At 53.0% G+C, this 14,955-nt stretch overlaps 1 protein-coding gene across 1 annotated transcript; it reads left to right on the plus strand.

The window, feature by feature from the left end:
• The first annotated feature begins 8,278 nt into the window (after nt 1-8,278).
• Nucleotides 8,279-13,741, plus strand: LOC100906219 (uncharacterized protein DDB_G0271670). The gene is made up of 3 exons (XM_003744725.2): nt 8,279-8,554; nt 12,598-12,818; nt 12,948-13,741. Coding segments are annotated over exons 1-3 (768 nt in total). The 5' UTR covers nt 8,279-8,553; the 3' UTR covers nt 13,494-13,741.
• Nucleotides 13,742-14,955: the final 1,214 nt, after the last annotated feature.

The following is a 14,955-nucleotide window of genomic DNA, read 5'->3' on the forward strand; positions in this document are numbered from 1 at the left end:
TCGTTGTGGGCTTCGGCATGCAGTTCTCATCGACGCTTCTCGAGCCTCCGCGAGAGAATATTACCGATTGTCCTCCGAGCTCCTGGTTCTCCAAGCGTACTCTTAACGGTAGAGAGAGATTGTCGTGTCTGCGAGAAACCGCAAGTGGAACAATTATCCGTGACTTGGGTACGCGCTCTGCTCGGACTGTTTTGACCATTGTTGACATTCAGGTGACGGCTCATCGCGGAATCGTGCGATGTCTCGTCGTCGTTGGCTGACGGGGCAGCTGGATCTAAGATCGATGTTGTATCCATGCAGAGTGATTACGGACCTACGTCTCGTTGCTAGTCGGAGACAAGGGGCTATACGGCTCCAGGAGTCGGACCTTTCGCTCCAGGGTATCCTCCTTTGTTTTACTATTCGGAAAAGACGGGAGGAGAAAGTTCCGAGGCGAATCAGCTCTGCTTTCTTCGATATGCCCAAGCATCATGGATGTCTGTCTGACATAATTTTCGATCCCTCGTTCGCATACGCCTCGATTTGCGTTCCTTTGCTCGCCTTCACGCTGAGACGTCATCTATGAAAGCGCCTGATGAGGCGCTTCCGTAGCGCCCCTCACTAAGCGACTCCGTCAATCAAGTGGCTTCCATTGCGACAGACTCGTTCCGAAGGCTAGACGACAGCACAGTCCTTAACAAAAGTTTTTTGTTCGTCTCGCGATTCGTCTGGTGGATGCTCGGCCTTCGGCTCTTCTACGCGGTATTGTCTGCTCGTTATTCCCGTCGAGAACGGACACTTGCTCAGACAAAGAGCTACACAAACAAGAAAAGCGAAATTCATCATCACGCAATACAGAGTCTCCGACAGGGAGAAACCCTCTCTGTCGTACAGGCGCGAGTCGGAAAAAATCTTGAGCGACTCGATTAGGCGGTTTTCAGCAGCAAGAGTCGAAGATGAATCCTTTCGGTGTCTCGAGATGCGCTCCGGGAACGGACACTCTCCATATGCGAATGGATTCCTGAGGGAAAAAACTTGCGGGATCCCTCTGGAGCGTGCTCCCGCATCTCTTTTGTCTGCGTTCTGCCAACGAAGCTGAAATTCTGCCGTTCCAAGCGATTGTGTCGGAATGCAGATTTCCTGATATTCACCTACTGCCGATGTGCTCCGTCTTGAGGTCAGCCAGAACATCGCTCCGGGAGCGACCGGCTTGGAAGACTCACGATTCAGGAGCTTCAGAGGCACTTCAATCGTCTTCGTTTGATCCAATCCGAAAGAGGACTCGGGGGATTTTGGAGATGATGAGAATCATACGCACACCGCTTGGCTGGCTCGGGAGGCTGGGCCGGCTGCTTTGATGACCCAACCATCGCTTGCGGAATATGCGTGGCGGCGCGGCGTCTTCGCGACGCCGACGAAGGACGCGCCGGAAGATAGACCGAGGGACTTGCCAGCAGAAAAATGGGGAAGAACCAGTTTTGTTCTGTGGCTAGTTTGCTTCGACGGCTGTCTGGATGGGTGGCTGTTCTTCTAGCGGTTGTGGCGTCGTCGTCGCCATTGCGCGTGTTTCCGAGAGGGGCACTTCATCAATGGCACTTGAATCAGTGTCGACATTGCCTACGCTGTCATCTTTGGAAATTTCGTACCCACCAACACGGTGCCGCCGCCGTCGTCGTCGTCGTCGATAAACGAGTCCCACCATTTGACAGGGCGAATCCCGCCTGGGCTCTTTGAGTCTTCGGCTCAAGCTGAAAATTGACGCTTCTCTGGTTTTGGCAGTTCGCTAGATAGCCCGCTCGTGCTTCGTTTGCTCAGCCTTACGTTGTCGTTCGGTCCCGTAGCTGTTAGGAAACACTAGTCTGCCGTGTCTGGATAACAAAAAGCGGGACGGGTGTGAGGGCTGTCGACCTGTCGCTAGAAGTTAAGCAGCAGACTTGCAGACAAGCAGACTTCCAGCCGAGTCATCAGACGGGCTGCTTTGCGGGCGGGCGGAGGTGGCGGGTCTCCGAGCCGGGACAGGGGTCCTAGCTCGCAGACATCGCGTCTCGATGTTGAAGGTTCCGGGTTGAAGAATCGCAAGAGCGAAACGCGGAAATGTCAAGTGGAATCAGTGTTACATGGAACTGTCGACATCGCGATGGCTTCGGGGACCCTGGCTCTGATCCGCGACGCCACTTCTGAGATCCTGATATATTCGGAGTTCCGATATTCGCTAATTTGCATGGAGAGAGCCGGAGGACATGAAGAGCATCTTCCTCGACGGGTGTCACAGGTGTTCCATCTAGATTCCGAAAATACTGTTTTCTGCTCTCGGAGGGAGGAGTGGAGTGTACTGATAGACGTAAAGTATTTCAGACGCACAGACAGCCCCACTACACGAACGTCGGCTGCGAGCTGGCTGCCTGCCGAATAGTAGGCTAGGTGGCTTATTGATCCATGCAAATTCTGTCTCGTCTGGCAATCTCGTCTAGCCGCTGTGTGGCCTTATCCATTCATTCGTTCGTTCGTTCGGTCGGTCGTCCGTCAATCCATACACCCGACGCCTAATGTGACGTCTGGCCTATGAGCCATGATTAGTCGACAGTTTTGAGTTTCGATTTCATCGCGGTCACGGAGACGACTCGATCGATGGACTTTCGTCATTCCCTCCGAGGATATCCCCTTGCGTGTTCCCAGTGAACGAGGCGGAACATCCCGATACGGGCAGTGGGCATCAGACATTAGCAGAATGAGGAACGAAGGCATCCGAATTATTTCGCTATCGTTGTTCATAGGGGATTGGCTATGGAAATCGGTCACGTCGAGCGAAATACGTTCCCTGGCTGCCGCTTTCCTCTATTTATGAAAGACGCCATCCTAGAGCCTCGCTTAGTGAGGAAGCGCTGAAGGGACCGGACTAGAAATATAATAGAAATAAACACTTGCTCCTGATATTGTTCCCCAGCCGCTGATTTTTTCCATGTCTCGCTCTACGCTGGTCGGATTGGTTTTCCGGAGCAACAACCGCCAGGGCGTCCTTTTCAATGTCAAGCACGTGTGAGCACTTCAGAAGATTCCAATTAAAAACGGGGTCAACGGCCACGTACCGCCATCCGCCAATCCATATACATATGAAGTCTGCTCAATGAAAAAATGTGGGGCGATTCCGATTGCAGCCTGACGAATCACGATCACTATCCTCATCGTTCTTTATATAGACTTTATACGGCAAGGATGTTCCCACCGTCGCGTCGGTGGGACGCTCCCTTATCAGAAAGAGTGATTACTCTCCTAACGAGATCGCTGATTCGCTTGAGGGTGGGTCGACAATCGGTCTCGGCATTTGATCGGTCGATGGTTTCAATACAGTTTCGTCGTGTGCAGAGAATACTCCACGAGACGAAGAATTTTCTCGACCCCACCACTTTCTCACCGGCGGAGCCTTCGAGGTCTCTGTGGAGATCCGTGTTCGTTTGCTGATCTACGCATCCGCTCAACGACAACGCACGACGGCAGGCTACTTGGCAAGCCGACTGGTCTGCCGGACGGTTGGTCGGTCGGTCGGTTGGTCGGCTGCTGTGCATCCAACTAGAACTGGAGGACCGAACTAATCCGCCGTCTGCCCAGTCCATTGGCCTCTGAGCGTCTAGACAGATATTTGTTTCTCTTCGCTACGTCTTCTCGCTCGACAGTCTAGCCGACCGATCCAACAAAGTGACGGTGAAGGCATGTTGTCTGGATGCTTCTGCCAGTCTTCCTCCACTTGCATATATTTTATTTTCCTCGCATCCTGTCCAAGAGCATGTGGGAGATTTCCAGCCGATAAACGTTCGTGTCTGAGTGTTATTATCTCTAGCGTACCGCGCAGTTGCTTTCGCTGCTTCCCGAATCCATCAGCATATTCGCGTTAAAAATGTACTTCGCAAATAATTTAAACGCAGGCGGTCCGAACGAAGACTTCGATTGGTCGATACCGGTGCAGTGTACCGAGTCCGACCGACAGAGGTCTGGCTCAGCCTTGAGAAGCTGGAAATCACCAGAGGTTCGACAGACAGGCCCCATTTATCATAACTGGGAGTCTTCTCGGAGCGGAGTGATTCGACTGTTTCGAAATGCTCCCAGCACCGACTGAGAACGCTGCGATTCTCCTCGATCGAGCAAATCACCAGCGAACAGGAGGCTGGTGACGAATGGGGCCAAATCAGGGGTGAAAACGACTGAACCTTCGGACTTTCGGCTCCCTGAAACCTTCACCATGGTTGCGACCTCATCCCACGAGTCTCGCTCTGTTCGATCATTATTCTCCGCTCTCGGAGTGCGACCTGCGGACTCGGAGATTGATTCTGCTGGGCAAATATTGTTCTCTGACCTTACAGGCTCTCCCATTACGAGTCCATTCACAAGTGCGTTCGCAAGATCCTTTCGAAACTCTGCTGACACGTAGCGGATGTAATTATCCGACATCAGGCAGTGTCTGAAATGAGCTTCCCCGGCTGCTCCTACTACGACTTCCTCCTACAACACGATTCTCGATATTCCGACCCTGATCTCATTCATGCCGGGAGATTTTTTCCCGGATCGCCATTTCTCTGTTCACATCCGATTCGATTGGAGCTTCCGCCAATTAGTCCGCTCTTTGCGCGGAGTACACATTGGAGGAACGGAATCAGGGCTCACAGAAGATGAAATCAATTCAGTCAGTCGAACACCCTGAGCAATCGGAGCTGTATACTGAAGGTTCCTAACTAGCGAGCCCAATCAATTGAGGCAGACGCTCTAGGCAGACGAACAAGAATGTTGGATAAGCCGAGAGGATAAACATTCTGTGAAGCATAATAATCAAGTCGAACTCAGAGTTGATGCGTAATATTGAGCCGCAAGCGTTCGCTGAAGTTCTAATCAAACGCCGATGCTCTTCCCCGAGCGGAACCGCCCAGCCGCGACCACCATCTAATTACAAAAGCTCTGGCACAGCAGTTTACGCTCGAGCGTGCCAATGAGCACAGACGACTCCTGACTGCGGTGAAGGCTTCTGGAGCCGGCCCGAAAGCCGTGACGTCACTCATTGCCCCGCGGACAGCTGACCATTCCAATCAAGGCACCTGGAATTGCCTCGGCCGGACGTATTCCCCTCGGAACAGAACCTCCGCTGTTTTTCGGCACGACTCGACCAAACTCTGTTCCCTCGGAAGCTACGGTTACTCGCTTGTGTGTCATTTATTTACCTGCGGTCTCTCCAGACTGAGGACGACCCTCGGCGGAGCTCCCTCCCATGCACCCGGGACCCATGGCTGGATGAAAAAAACATGGTGGGAAAAGGTCGGGTAAGCACCGAGCGGAACAGCCGAGCGACAGACGAGCCGGTCGGCCGGCAGACAGACGAGTTCATCGGCCTTCGGTTGCTCGGGTGTCTGTCTGGCGGAGTAAGAGCGCGTGTCTGGCTGGCGACCTTGGAGTGACGTCACACGGTCTGCAGCTCTCGGAGTCGAGGCCCTGCAACGTTCCATGTCTTCTGCTGCTCCTATAAAAAATCTGTTTATGTCTTTTTGTAAGGAACAGCTCTCTTCTGTCTTGTCGGCGTCTTATCGTGCCCGTGAGGATTTTCGTCTACTTCTTCCCTACTGTCTACTTCTCCCCTGCTTCCCCCCTTTTCCGTTCACTTGAGGACCCTCGGAGTCGTTGTCAGCTACTCGAACTCCCCTCTTCCCTGACACTCGGGTCTCTTTCCCTGCTCCTGAGAATCCTCCGCAATGCTCAACCAGTCTATCCCCTCTGCTCACCAAGCTGAGTGAGAAATCTCTATATACCACCCGATGGGGACGGCCTTCTCCATCGGAACACCGTTTCGGTTCCCGATGGAGACCGTCTGCGCTTCGGGCGTATATAGAGGGTGGAAGAGGATGAAACATGACGTCCAGGGGCGTCGGATTCAGAGGGGCGTAATGGGGTAAAAACTAAGCCCCGGACAAGGAAGGAAGCCTGTCGGTGGCGACGGGCGCAGACCGGTCTACGGCAGCCGCCGCTCTTGTCCAAGTATTGCTGACTCAGAAGAAAAGGGAGGAGTGGAGGAAAATCAAGGAGGGGGAAAACAGGGAAACGGGAAAGGGAGAATGAGCGGATGGGAGATGGAAAAGAAGATGCCTGAGAAAAAACTCGAGGGGGGACGAGGGAGGGGAAGGGCAGCCGGAAAAGGGTAGATCGCAAAGCGATCGAGATTCGCGATGTGAACTCTTTCGGAACCAGAAGGAAGACCGAATCTCGACGTTTCGAGTAGAGAGGAATCCGCAAGCTTGTATACCTGGACCTTTATTGGCTGGATTCAGCGTTGAGCAAGAAAGAAAACGATACTTCGACGTTCGGTTTTCTGTTCGGCCAGCTAGGGAATGATCCTCGATGAGAACTCCTCCTACAATAGATTCAAAACTTATACAAGATCCTTCGTCCGATTTTCTTCTTGTCCGAGGTGGAAGCCTATCTCTGCTAGTCCCTGTTTTCCTTCGGCTGGTTAATTCTCGGGGACTCGCGCGCTTTCCAATCATGCGGGATTATTTCACAATATACCCAGCCTGAGACCGTATTCGCAATCCAGAGATTATCGATGATTATAATATTATGATACGTCTCCCAGAGATTTATTACAGAAATCGCCGAGACCGGCGCTCACAAGGAAAATGCGCGGTAAAAGTCTATTCGTCGGACGAATCGAATTTCCCGGGAATTTTTCCGGAACTCAGTCAGTTGTAATTCTCCCCGAGAGCGTTGGGAGTATAGCTGTTTGAGTGAGAGCCGGCCGATGAATCCGCGACACTTCTGCTCCACTTCTGCTCGAATCCTCCATAGGCAATGTAAGGTAGTTGATCCGAATGGTTTCCCAGTCTTCCACCCTGAACCTCTGGCTCGGCGCCATCGGCACAGAGGGGGGGGGGGTATTCGACGGTACCACGTGTACCATCGAAGCAGTGGATACTTTGACTACTCTCCATTAACGAGTGATCTCAGGCACTCCAGAAGGACAGAGAGGGAGAAGACGCGATTGGCGCAGAAGTTCGCAACTCCAAGTTGATCCCAAACTCTCGCGTCCAACTTCGACTCCCGGTATCATTGACTTTTCCCGCAACTTGATTCGACGCCTACTCGGAGAGCTTTACTTTTCATCGAGCCCACGTATCGTATTGTTATCTTGATCAGCGTCAGCGGCCGATGTGTCGCGAGGATATTCGCGTTGCATACCCTATAACTCGCCCGCTCGTCGAATCACTTGAGTGGCTGACTGGCCGACTGACTCACTGACTGAGTGACTGAATGTCTTTCTGTCTGTCTGGCCGGCCGGCTAGACGGTGATAGTCCGTCTGAGTAGGGGAAGGTTACGGAGCGGGAGAGGGTTTCCAAGCAGGGAGGAGAGCTAAGGTTGCTGTACCGCTGCTCTTGCGGACTGTCTGCCGACCGGTTGGCTGTGTGTCTGTCGGTGTTTCCAGGCGTTCGTACGTCTGTCCACCAGCCAGCCGTCTGTCCGTCCGTCCAACCGCTTGGCAAGGAGGCAAGCTCGCTGACTAGCCGCTTGGTTAGAAAGCGGGCTGGCTGACTGCCTGCTCGCCGGCCGGCCGGCCCGACTGTCCGCCGCTGGCAGACAGACAGCCAGGCAAGGAAGCCAGCCGGTACGCACGCTCACCCAACCATCCGCTCGCCCGATGGTAAGGGTTGGTTGCTTGTGTCTGGCTAGCTAGCTGGCTGTTAGACTGGCTGGCTGGCTGGAGAGCTAGCCGCTTGCTTGGAAAGCAGGCAGCGAACGGTACGCCGACGACCGAGTGAGTGAGCAAGCGAGCGAGTGAGCGAACGAGCACACCGTCCAGCCGATAGCCGACAGACAAGGCGATAGCCGGTCGGACGAAAGCTCGCTGGGCTGCTTGGCAGGGCTGGCGCATCGACGTCGCACGTGCCACGATAATCAGAATTGTTCGGCCGAAGTTTTTTGAACGCTCGCCGTCGGAGCGTAAGCTGAAAAGCGAAACGGTGGGAATCACGAGACGAAACCGCTCCGAGCTGCAGGAAGCCTACGCTGAGCTCTTCGAGTGTCAATCAGCTGAGAGCAAGACCACCCCTGCCGGGTGTTTGAATTTCGGCCCGAAGTTCAAGTTCTCGCCGTGAACTCGACAGCTTACCCACGAGAATCTCAAGCATCGTCGATTGTGCAAACCGCTTGGAACGTTCGAATTGTTTCCGAGGAAACTGAGTGAGTGTTCGATTGATCTCTTCGTCTATCGATCAGGTGCTCGATTGGTTGATGGAGTGATCTCGGATCGACGGAGTCGTGAAGGAGTCTATTGCGTGAGAGGCGACCGCGTTCGAGCATCTCCACGGTCCAGCGAACTCTAGTCGCTCATCGTTATCAGCACGCAGGAATTCATTCCGTGCGGAAGTGTCCACTTCAGTCCGGGATTCTCATTCTCGTTGTTCTCTGTGCCATCTGTGTTGTTTTTCGACGTCTCAGCCAGCTCTGCGACGACTTGAAAATGTGCACCATCGTCGAAGGAACGACAAGAAGTCGACATCATCCCTTCTAGTAGAGGATTCCATCGCGGATCTCCGCTCTAGTACAGTGAGTGTCCACTGGCGAGGTGTTCAAGTGCTAAGCAAATATTCCTCGATGTTCTTCTATCTTGAGCGGTGCGGATGCGGGTGTTTTCGTGAGCGGTCTTGGCAAATTTCGCTTGAAGCAGAAAAGCGTCGCTAATATCACCTGAAGGTTGTGACGTCTGGATTAGCGGGGAATCTCTGCGGAAATCAGGCAGTCTTCTGCGAACACCAAGGCTGGCGTTCGTCTTTCCGAGACGTAGATCGGCCCGGGTACGATTTTTCCAGGGCGTCGTGGCCGCTCGTAAAGTTTTGGGTCGTGATTCTAACGGGCATAAACAAATAACGTGTTCCCTGTTAGGCTGCTCGTGCTCATATCATTCAATCAGAGAGCGCGTATCAATCAGCGATCATCTCTTTTGAAGATAGCGGTTTTTTCAACCGACGAGCAACAGGGATGCATCGACAGGCCAGCCGGCGGTCCGACCGACAGGCGCGATGCTGCTCGAGACGACCGACCGACGACAAAGACTCATAAGCAAATACGCAAGAATCTCTACATGAGGACATCCAGACAAACAGCTAGTCAGTGACTCTTTCACTGAGTGAGTAAGTGAGGTCAAAGTGCATCAGTAGAAGAAATTCCTTTTCTCGCGAATGAATTACCTTGGGAATACTTGTCGCTGTCTCGCCAGCTGGACAGGGAGTCGATCGAGGAGTCCGTTCACTCTTCCTTTCCGCGGCGTTCGGGCTGGTTGCCACGAAACCGTTCACGTAGAAAGAAGTACCCTTTCGAGAGCGGTTTTGGCATCGCACCGGCCTACGACCGATCGCCAGTCCCCAGGACCCCTTGTGAATAAGCGACCCTCGTCTGAGAGTCGAGCGTAACCCCCCCTCTCCCCCCGTGCCCGGCTCCGTTATATTTCTAGCGAGAACTCGGCGGATAGATCCTCTTCGTGACGAGGAGATGTGGCGTTTTTCGACTCTGGATCCGGGTCCCCCCCCCTCGTGCCAGACCTCAGGGCCCGGACCTCAGTTGATTTCGTGAATTCGCTGTGTGGGGGTGAGAAATTCCCGTCCGAGAAATCGTCTGCAGCAGGAAACTTCTAGAATTCAGAGTCCATGGCACGGCAACTCGCTGCTTCGTGCCTTTGTGAGAGAACCCGATTCATATAGACGACGGACACTTGGTCTATAGGTCAACTTTGCGCAAGGCACTGGGACAATCGGACCGTCAGTCGAGCGGACGTGTTGGTAGCCCGACGTTGACCCACAGACGGTGGGCAGTCGAATAGCGTCGAGTCTGCCCGACGTTCGCCGTGTTGATGGTCTGTCGGTGGTTCGGTTGAGACGAAAGACGCAAGCGAAGCGGCAACACCCGTCCGTCGAAGTATTTGACGTTCTTTGAACGAAAAGAACGTCAGTCCGCAACAAGGGGTCAATGCGTGCTGGATATGGCCTGATTTCGAACGATCGGGGCGCAACTTTTTTTTGTGGTCGATCGACTTCTCATGAATTGTTGACGCGGCGACCTTCTGGCACTTCGACCGGCTCTTCTCGTGGCTGAAAGACTGCCGTTCCAACGGAAGAGGTTTCCGATGGAAAACCGATTTTTGCGTCGCCAACGAAGCTTCGCTGGAGACCCTCGAACGTTTGATGGGAAATGAGAAAAGAACTCAGCCCGGGTTCGGGGTTCCTCGGGCCATCCGACTGCTCCGTCTAGGAACTCGAGCATCGGTGCTCGACGTTCATCCACCGGGGAGAAATCTACAGATCGTTTCGCATTTGAGTGGTCTGTATCCACATGAGCGCCTCGAAAATCGGGCTGCGGCTGAAAGTAGCGTCGAAACAGAAGACGCTAGCCCAGACAAGCGAGCCTTTACAGTTTCAAGGTTGACGGATCCGATTTCTTGTCTGTCTGAGCGCCGACTACGGCATCACGACACCCAGCGGATCTACCGTGGGGCAAACAGTCTGCTCGCCCGAAAAAATACGGTCGGTCGCTCGGATGTTCGCAGAGATTTCAAAATCGTATGATGATCGAAATCCGCCTCAATTGCGTAATCGATTGAGACGCGCGAGTACGTTATTCGTGAGCTTCTGGTCAGAAGATGCATAAGTCACAAATCGAGAACGCTGTATCGTATGTAGGTCTCTGGCACTATCCCGGACTCGGAAATTCCACGGAGGGAGGGACTGCTGAGCCCAGTCCGCGCAGAGTCGACCTGACACGGAGGTCAGGCGACTGAGCCAGACGGAAATGCGCACATAATGCACGGTGCTCATTCTGGTTTGCGATGGTTACGACCTGGGTCGTTGCCTGTCGTCAAGGTGGAATCGCATTGTGGCTGAGGGATGATGTCGACGACGGCGTCGACCGACGCCAGCGCCCACAATGAGAATAAACAATCAGAGAAGTATTCAGCTGTTCTAGTCCGACGGCTTAGCTGTACCACGACGACGCACGGTCGATCAGTCGGTCAGCCAGACTGCCGAACAGCAAACTAAGCAACTCTCTAGTCGGTCCAGCGTTCGGCTGCTTGGCTGGCTAGCTAGCTGGATGGTTGGTTTGTCGGGTGGTCTGTCCGTCGAGCGGCGGGCGGGCGGTTGGCCTAGTCGGATCGAGCCGACTCGAGCCAAACAGTCAGTCAGCCAACTTGTTCTGAGTAACAGATGAGTCACTCATTGTTCGGCTGTCTAGCCGCCGTCTAGAATTTTGCTCGACGATACGACATGAATGGAAAACGCTTGCTGGCGGAGCGTGCCGTTTCGAAACGCCGACCGTTCGGGCGTGACGTTCATCTGGTATTTGTGCCGCATGCAGGGAGTCGTCTAGAGTATAAGAGCAGAAAAGTAAAGAATAACATTCGGCTGATCGAGGAACAAGATAAACATCGTTGGGGGAAAACCGGGGAGTCGACGTTTGTGACGCGAGCGTTTGACGGGGATGTTGTACGAAAAGCTCACCCCCCATCCAAACATGATTGAAATCAACAGTTCGTTCGGTCGCACGTCATTACTTGCTGAGGTCACAGACGTGGGAGGGAAATTTTTTCCCCTAGGGAGGAGAAGACCTTTGGAGGAGGAACTAACGAGGAAAATATCGGGTCTCAGACAAATGTCACGGAAGACGCGTACGGTACGAAGTGAATAGGGAGCTTCGGTTGTTTTCCACGACTGCTTGCGGGAACAGGGAATACAATATCTGTCAACATCCGGACCATAACGATCTTGTGCAGGAAGCCAGAAGACGGCGGAAAAAAGCTCTGGAATATATTTCGGGATCGGTACCACGTAGTTCTTGTAGACGAGACCTATCCACTCGCTCGTCGAGCGAGTCGTGTCGGTCGGTCGGTGTGAAAGCGAGCCTCTTACGCTCGACCTGACAAAGGTCAGTCACGCAGAAAGAATAAAACTCCGTTCGAATCCTGGCCGCCGGCGACTTCCAATAGCTACTCGGTCTTTCCGACACCGTTTAATTTGATCGAGTCAGACGGACGGCTCGCCGGCCGACCGGCCGCCGGCCACTCGCTCGCTCGCTTGCTGGCTTGATGAGTGAGTGAATTGGTTTTACGGTCTCAAGTCACCGCGGTCGAATTTCTCGGTGTCTGGAAGGGTTTGAACTGACTTGGAAATCAGAGCAAGAGAACCGTAGCGTCCTCCACATGGTTCACGGGGATGACCCGGGAACATCGCTCGAACAAAACGAGGGAGCACGCTCGCTACGAGAGCTACCGAACCAGCAGCGGGCACGGAACCGGTGGCTTCGACTGTATAGAAGCTTGCGAAAATGGCAGAGGCCGCAGCAGAGATGTTGACAAGAACCACGGCGGTCGGTGTGCGTGCGTGTGTGTGTGAGCGACTGTGTGAGTGGACCTTGATCTGTGGAGCCGTAAAAAGCACCGACCGCCCAACGATAGGCAGACGGGATAGGAGACACTGTGCTTGCTAACTATGCGCTCGTTCGCTGCCATCGTCGCCGGTAGGCCAGCCCGTCTTTCAGCGGCCGGCGCTGGCGAAGAAAATTCCGTTCTCCTCAATAAGGAAGTGCACCATTTTCGCTTGCAGTGGTTCTGGTACCGTTGATGAAAGGTTCGCCCGGCTGGTCTGAATCTCCAACGAATTCCCGCGCACCATCGTTGTCGCCACCCACCTCTTCAAACGCCTCATCGGAGTCGTCTGTCAGATCTACCGCCAGCGGTGCGACTGCCAACTCGGACACCGACTGTCTCACACCTCCGGAAATGGGCTCGAGTTCCTGCTGCAGGACCAACCACGTCTACGAGAAGGTACGTCTCACCGGATCCATGGGGAATCCCCCTCTCCCGGAGCGAGTCTGGGAGCTTTTCTTATCCCGTTTCCTAAACACACGTGGAGGAGATTCCGCCGCCTAATCATGGGTTGTCCCAATTTTCCAGGTCCCCTCCCTGGGCTACTCGCAGTGCGTACAGTCATCGACGGACGACAGCCTTGCCGTGTACGTACACGTACGGACGTCTCCGAGCGCTAGTCCGATCTACGCACCTGAGAAGGTCGAGCAACGACAGAAACACGCCTCGAGAGACGCGCAGATACGGTCGAGCTCCACGCGCCGTGACTTGGCGTTCAACTTACCTCAGCATGTGAGATCACGACCCCATGACGATCCCTTGCCACACAGCCACCACGGTCGTAAGCACCCTCCGCACGAAAACTGCGTCCAACCCCCGCCAAATCGGAGTCCATTCACGCCGAACACCGCGTATTCGTCGAGACTGAACCCGGCCTACAGTAGCAGTAGCTGTAATAGTAGCAACGGCAACGGTTCCAGTAGCAGCGTGGGTTCGAGTAGCAGTAGCAGTAGTAGCAGTTCGAGCAGCGGCGGGAACAGCGGTAGCCGGACACATCCGGCGATTCGGACCTCAAATTATTCAACACCAGCGGCCGCTAGATATCCCGGCTGCGGTGGGAAAAAAGCCATTTGACACATGGCGAAAAACTTATGGGTTCAATTGTTGTAGCTTAAAGTTTGTCTATGGATCAAGCAAGCGGGCAATCAATCAATCAGTCAGTCATTCTCGAGTTTCAATCATTCGACGACTTAGAGAAGTTCGAGGAGATTGACGGAATCGCGCGAGACCGGGATTGCGGGATGGGATTCTGCGGACGAAGAAATCACGTGTTAGATGATGAACATTATTTATGAATTGCGCACCGATTCTCATCAAACCGAAAGCGGCAAAGTCTCCCGCGGAAGAAAAGAATCGTGATCGATGGGTTTCCGTGAAACAGAGAGAGTTGGAGGATCGAGATGGAACGAAGATGACGAACAAAATTGTAGGAACAAAATACTGAAAACAAGACGAAGACAACACCTACCTAAACTAGAAACGTGCTTCGTCGACGTGTTACTAGCCCATTTCCAGCTTTCTATGCAGATTTGTATTCTTTCTACGTGGAGTACGCGGAGCGATCCGCTGATTATGCGATAAGATGAACAAAGAAGTTCGATAATAATAATCTCAATTCTGACTCCCCTCTCTTCCCATCTCGGCGGCACTTCCCGCTTATGGATCCTTTGTTCGATGAGCCATCTCGCCCATACTGAGTCGACGTCTTACGTTCCTTCCGAGTGGAACTGAGTTTTTCTCCCCCTCAGAACTCTCTGAAGTTCCTCAATATGCACGCCTTGTTTCCCTGCATCTGCTCCTCTGGAACTCTCTCGTATGTTAGCGAAATCTTCCCCCTCTTTTCTCACTCAGATTGAAGCGTCGATTAGCTGTCGAACAAAACGACAGATATAAGTCTGTTCATGGTTTGTAAATGCGGTATACGAATACGGAAATCATCATCATCATCAACATCATCAGGGATCTGACAACTTGGGTCATTATCCCGATATCAGTATGGATATAGATGATCCGTTGAGTATTTACTCGGTGAGGAGGATCCAATGAAAATACCTGTGAATAGTTGAATTAAAATATATGGTCGTAGCAAAGAATTTAGTCAGGCCAGGAGTGAGAACGCATAAGGAAACGAGTTCTAGATGTCCACGCAGACATCGGATCGTAGTCAGTCAAGTAGACTTCGGGTCGAGAAGAAACAGAATCGGATTTGAATAATGGAATGAGCTAGTGCTTCGAGCTGGCGAACATACTCCTGGAAGCAGAAGGCAAGGAATTTGAAAATCCGATTAGACTCTTGTTTTTTTTTCTACAAGGCGAAAGAGCGGATGAGGAGTTTGTCTGTGAATAAACTTCTTTGTACATATGCACCATTACTTCGTGTTCATCGTGAATCCTTGAAGAACTGCTTCTATAATAATCAGCAGTCGGGGGGCATCGCAGCATACGATCTTTCGAAACTAAGGCGGATCCAGAACTCTCGTTTCATGAATGCGGGGGAGGGGGAATTTCAAGGCCGTTCCAGCGCAATCTCTAAGGG

Source organism: Galendromus occidentalis, unplaced genomic scaffold, assembly GCF_000255335.2.
Source record: "Galendromus occidentalis unplaced genomic scaffold, Mocc_1.1 scf7180000077474, whole genome shotgun sequence".
Taxonomy (NCBI): domain Eukaryota; kingdom Metazoa; phylum Arthropoda; class Arachnida; order Mesostigmata; family Phytoseiidae; genus Galendromus; species Galendromus occidentalis.